Source organism: Spermophilus citellus (genome assembly GCF_964194105.1).
Source record: "Spermophilus citellus genome assembly, chromosome: 15".
NCBI classification, from domain to species: domain Eukaryota; kingdom Metazoa; phylum Chordata; class Mammalia; order Rodentia; family Sciuridae; genus Spermophilus; species Spermophilus citellus.
In genome coordinates, this window is record NC_138195.1 from 88,344,667 (window position 1) to 88,350,666 (window position 6,000).

The following is a 6,000-nucleotide window of genomic DNA, read 5'->3' on the forward strand; positions in this document are numbered from 1 at the left end:
CAGACACCATGCAGGACCAGGCGGGCTCCCTAAAGGCAAGCAGGCACCAGGTGGGCTCAGAGCAAACAGGTTCATTAAGTGGCGATGAGTGCCGGGATCTGCCGTTTTACTCTCGGATTACCACTCGAAAATAACTCGGCTACCAATATTCCCTCTTGATGACAGATTCAATGCTGCACCAAGTGGAGGCTTGGCTAGTGAACACTGTCTCCCCCGGACCTGGGAAAAAGGTTGCAGATATGCCCAGCTGAATACAGGAGCCCGGTGTAGTCCCGCGAGTGGCCTTCCACTTTTACGATCAGGTCCCCAAAGATGACATGCCAGTCAGTGCCTGCCCTGTGAGAGCTGAAGTTCTCAGAGAGGAGGGAGACCCCTGGGTGTATTCACTTCCTGGTCTCTTTAAAACAGAGTCTGCCACTCTGGGGCACATTGCTTAAGGATTATGACCTACAATGGCTTAGAGAAGCAACCTGTCTGGCCTCTCTCTGTAGCACTTCAGAGACTCCAACAAACAATGAAAATCAAGCGTCAGCATTTCAGATGCTGGCAGTTTCCTTTAGTGGTCCCCTTTGGTCAGAAAACAGCAATTCTTTACACTGGAAGCAAGATCCCTCCAGCGAGAAAGCTCCTGCAGGAGGCTAGAGAGGACAGTCCCTTCCGCGGCTCTCCTGGGCACTGGCTAAAAGGGAGCCGCAGCTGCCTCCCTCACCCAGCACTCAAACCTCCAAACTCTACCTTCTGCTGGCCACCTGGCAGCCAGGAAAGGGCAGCCCATGCTGAAACAGACCTCCCCATTCCGTGCCGCTTCCCTCAGACAAATCTCCACACAAACTTGGTACCCTGAAAGCGAAATTAAATAACTTACCTTCCGGCTCTAATGTGGTATCCTCAACTAAATTGAAGGAGGGCCGGGCCCGGGACAAGGTTGCCATGGTGACCACGACCAGGCAGATGAACCGACCCCAGTTGACCATGGTTACGGTGCCAATCCCCAGTCCTCTTCCATATCTCCATGTGGACGTTAATCCCATCTGCACACTTCCTCCTGGAGCATGGACCGCCTGCAGCGCCTCGGCCCACGGGGGGCTCAGCAGGCAGGGCACTGCGGCGGGGCTCGCTGCTGTGCTGCGACTGCAGCAGCCACTGAAAGAAAGAGATTCGGCCAGTCAGTGCAGTCCTCCCCAGCGCCACGCACTTGGACCCAAATAGGATAAGACCGTTTCTCGGCATCGCCAGCGTGTGTGCAAACACAGCTCTTTTTCATTATCAGCCAGGGCCTTCCATCCTCACCTCAGAGCCCCAGGTGTGTCCACCAGATGGGTCCTCAAGACGCTAGGCTGATCTTTTTGAAAGAGCACTTTTAAGAAATGGAGATACAACAGTAGCTACAGGGTCCAGAGCAACATGCACAGCCATAGGTTAGGTAAAGTGTGCTCTTCTTTTACCCACCATCGCCTCTACAAAAGGCAGAAGCAACGTGACCTTAGTTTCAAGGGCAACTACAAACACAAGTTAAAAATGCTCGGGTTGGCAGAACCAGCCTCGTTAACTCCTAAGTCCAGCTGGGTGCTAGGAAGCTGACTGGCGGAGACGGCTGGAGACGGCTGCTTACAGCCCGGGATTTCAGCTGGGCTGGAGCTGGCGGTGTGTCCGCCAGCACGGTGGCTCTCAGAAAGAAAGGAGGCCAGCAGAATCAAAAGAAACCCGGGAAGACTACAAAAAATTCCCACCAGTTTACACTTGTCAGGATTCATTTTCAAATGCAGACGTGTATTTCAATCTTTCGCCAAGCAGCCACTTACAAAGAACGAACAGAACTGCAATACATTCAAAGCAGCTGATCCAAACAGGGATTCAAAGCCTGAATTCCTTTCCAGGGACTCAATGGCAGTGAAGGCCTACTAAATGTCTTCGACCTATGTCAAGGGGCTTAAGAAACAGCAGAAGCAGACTCTGATGAATAATGCAGGAGGTTAGCAGTGGTGATGACGAAATCTAAGTTATCCTGGTATGTGATGGCCCCAGAACTTTCAATATGCTAACCTACTGGCAGCGGTTGCAAGGGGAACTCAGCTTACTATTCTGTTCACCCACTTGATCCAAGGCAAAGAGAAGCTTCCAAGCAAGCTCAAAACAGTCCAAATAACTTTAAATTCATTCAGTATCTTCAGTGATAGTGTTGAGGCAGCAAAATGCACAAACTTTGGAGAATTTGTATAAAGCAATCGCAAGAAAAGAAAGGTAGGCCAACCTTGGGCTTCAGACTGTGAACCACATGAATGAACCACATTTTATAAGACTGGGGGTGGGCTGAGACCTACAACAGACAAATCTTTACCCTTCTGCTTTTTACTACAGACTTCGGTGTTTCAAATCACCACATAGAATTTCAACACCTCCAGGGCCTTCCTAAAGCTCTAGCCTAAATACTGCTTCTTTCAGCCTCCACTGAGGATGGAGTGTGGGTCCAAGGGTGACATCATGAAAACCTCTGCTTTAAAGAAAGCACAGGTGAAACAGTGTTACCACCAGAGAACTGTGTGTGTGTATACCGGAGGGGGCACAAACGCTGTGTGTTCAGATAGCTTGAAGCATTTTTCTCAAAACTTCTCTTTCCTCTTAAAGAGCCTCAAAAGATAACTCTGTATCTATTTCTACATACATGTGGGAGGAAGTACACAAACATTCTCATGGATTCACTAGGCATCTCCACAAGGCAGGGGAATTTTCTGCCCTTGGGGCAACTTGAGGAACAGGCTTGCTTACATCCTGGCAGGAGGTCTTGCCCCCAGCTGCCTCCCCAGCCAACACCTGCCTCTGCCCTGCAGACACTCCTTAGTCTAGGCCAGCAAAGGTGGACAGTGCCCTTGGCTGAATCTCAAGCCTTTCCCTTGCCCTCACCAATCGCACTAGAAACTTGAATTTCAGCCCTGTGCAGGCCCAGGCCCACCGGGGACCCCTCCTCAAACCTCTGGAAGGCGGAGACGGAAGGCAGCAGGTCTGCACAGCTCCTCACCAGAGTGGACAAAAGTGTAGTGCGACCTCCTAGGCAGGATAATTAGGTCCCGAGGCTCCGTGTTGGGAACACAGGCCCAGCATGCTGCTGACGGCCACAATCCCGGCTTCCTGCCTTCAATACCATAATCCTTCCTGGAGTCTGAGCCCCAGTGAAAGCCCAGCGTGTTTATTTTCCCCCCTGAAAGGGAACTCTCTGCTCAGCCTGTGTGCGGGAGGAGTTGTCACTCTGATGGATGGCTCTTCAGGGCCACCCGCCCCACGGGTCCATTTTCACCTCGGCACAAGCCTGCCCCCAAAGACAGGCAAAGTGACCAGCAGAAAGAGCCTGGCTGGGGAGGGGTCACCACACGAGACCTGCACTGGGTTCTTCAAGTTAGCAGAACATGCCCAAACCCCAAACCTCCCAGAAGACAGGCTAACACAGCCTGGCCTTAACGGCTCCACCTGTCCTCTGCTAGCTCACCAATTAAACACTTTTGTTCTGATGTAGCTTTTGCACGGACAAAGTCAACAGTACCAGAAAAGTTCGCAGATGCTGGTCTTAAGTGCAGACCCATCTCCTCCCTGGAAGCCTCCCTACCGGCCAGCACTTTATAGCGCAGAGAGCTATCAAGGAGTCAGGTCTAGGGAGGATGGAAAAATTCCTCAACATATTGAACTCTCCAAAGACACCAGCAGACACAGGAGCACAATAGCTGCCTTAATGCTGGAAATCCACTGAGCACTCGGGAGCAGCTTAGGGGTGCTCATCATCACCACCCCGGTTTCATTGTAACATTTCTTTCATTTGTCTGCTTGGAATATCCTGGTTTCTCCCCCAACTCGGGGCGCTAAAGAGCTCAGAGAAAATCTGCATTTTAATTGACATTCCAGCGAGAGGGAGAGGGGCGCCTGATTGCTTTTCTATTCAAACTAAACAGGCTTTTCAGATGAAAATGAGTCGAGGCTGGTGGAAGATTTACAGGGATTTGGGACCAAGAGGACAATGGAGTTTTAAATGTTGATAGCGTTTCACACCAAACACATAATGGGTGCCCTGAGTCTGAAAGCAGGTTGGCCTTTAAGGGTGGGTTTTATTGAGCTGGGGAGAGAAAAGGCGGTCTTGGAGCAGAGTTTCTAGGGAGCGGACTGGGAGCGGACTGCGAGCGGAGCGGTGGAGGGCAGTCGCTCCCGGGCCGCCTCCTGCGCCAGTGCCCCTGGCCTCAAGGGTCGGAGCCAGCGCCACGCAGGGCCCTCGGCCGATTCCCCGACGCGGCCCCGGCGCTGAAAGAATGAGCGCGCAAGTTAGAACTCGCCTGCGCTTTCGACATCTCGGAGCGGCAGCGGGCAGAGCAGGCAGGCGAACTAGGAAAAGTCGGTCCAGCTCGCCCCCTAGCCCCAGGCGCGCAGCGCTCCCTGCTACGCCCACTGCTGCTGCGGGCGCTGGGCGCCCAGCAACCAAAATCCGGGATCCGAGCCGCCCCTCCCCAAAAGTGCCACCTCTGGCCATCACCACCCCTTTGGAGATGTCGCTGCCCCCCCACACCCACACACACAACGGCCCCCTCCCGGGAAAGGCCCCCTCCCCAGACTGGATGGGGCGCGGAGGGCGCTCCGTGGGCTCGGGAACGCAGCACCCCGAGGATACCCCTCCCGAGCGCCAGCCGAGGCGCCGTGCCACCGGCAGACAGCCCCAGCCGTACGCCCGCTCTGAGCTCGGAGGAACGTGCACAGCCGGCAGGACTGGGACCGCCGAAGTTTGACAGGGTGTGGGTGTCGGGCAGAGGCAGATGTCAGCATCTGAATGGGGGTGCTAGAGGCAGAACTCTCCCCAGACGCCAGCCGTCTGCACGCACCCACCTCCCCTATCACCTATCTGGCCAAAGAGGGAGGACCGGGAGCGCCCCCGCACTGCCACTTCCCCTCGCCCTCCGCGGGGGGACCGTGAGCCCTGCACTCCGGACTCCCACGGCGCCCACTCTCCCGGCTGGCGGAGCTCCCGGAGGCGTCCAGCGCGGCGATTACCTTGAATGGCAACGCTCCTCCTCGGTCGGAGCTGTCCCGGAGCCCGGCGTGGGGTCGGGATGGAGCCAGCGACAAGATCAGGGAGAAAACTCCAAAAAGAGAGCAGCCCTCGGGTCCCGGGCGGCGCAAGGGCTCCGCGGCTTCACGCGCACCCCAGGCTGCGGAGGAGCGCGGGCATGACGCCGCGGCTGCCCTCGGGTTTGGGGAGCGAGGGGAAGAAAGGACCCAGGCTTGGCGTTTCCTCCTCCAAACTTTGCTCCTAAGTTGCGAAAGCCCGGAGCACGCAGGGAGCCGTGGCCTGGGGCCCGGGGGCTCGCGGCCGCCCCCGCCAGCCCGAGAGGAGTCGCCGCGCCGCGCCGGGCCAGCTACGCCGCAGGCAGCCAGCGGCGCCCCAGCTTTGTGCGGCTGCGCTCGCTCGCCGCGCTCCGCTCCGCACCGCCGCCCGCTCGGCTCTCCGGCGCTCTCCTGCGCCGCGCCCGCGCCGCCGCCGCCGCCGCCCGCGGGTCACGCCCCCGCTGAAACCCGAGCCGTTTCCTGGACGGCGGCGCCCGCTCTGCCAATCAGCGCCCGCCGGGCCGCCCCGAGCCCCGCGCAGCTCCCGACGCCGCGGAGCCGCCCCGAGACCCCGGCTGGGAGGCGAGGGGCCCAGTCGCGGTGGCGGCGGAGGGGTGCCAGAGTGTCCTCCCAATAAGGCCTGGTCCGCGTCCCGCGTCACCGCCTCCTGCCTTCCCGGGCGAGGGAGGCTGGCCCACGGCTTGCCCTACGTTGTTTTATGTCAAGTTAAGAAACAAATGACAGAATACTCTACCCCCTTAAAAAACGTCCCCATTGTACTCGGCGAGAAATTTAGAGCAACTGAAGCTTTTGGAGAGGAAGCAACTTGCAACAGTTTGCAGGACGAAGTTGCATTTTTCTGTTCGAAACAACATTTACGGAGACCCTTCTATGGGAGGGCATAGTGATTAGGGGATTTTGCTT

General features: G+C 56.6%; 1 protein-coding gene across 1 annotated transcript in view; it reads right to left on the reverse strand.

Annotated features, from left to right (window-relative positions):
• FGFR2 (fibroblast growth factor receptor 2) overlaps positions 1-5,488 on the reverse strand; it is a 100,718-nt gene extending 95,230 nt beyond the window's left edge. Inside the window, exons 1-2 of the mRNA XM_081267966.1 lie at positions 5,023-5,488; positions 866-1,143 (exon numbers count right to left, since the gene is read on the reverse strand). Of these exons, the coding sequence (XP_081124092.1) occupies positions 866-1,031 (166 nt within the window). The 5' untranslated portion in view covers positions 1,032-1,143; positions 5,023-5,488. The remainder of the gene's footprint in view (positions 1-865; positions 1,144-5,022) is intronic.
• Between the last annotated feature and the right edge of the window lie 512 nt (positions 5,489-6,000).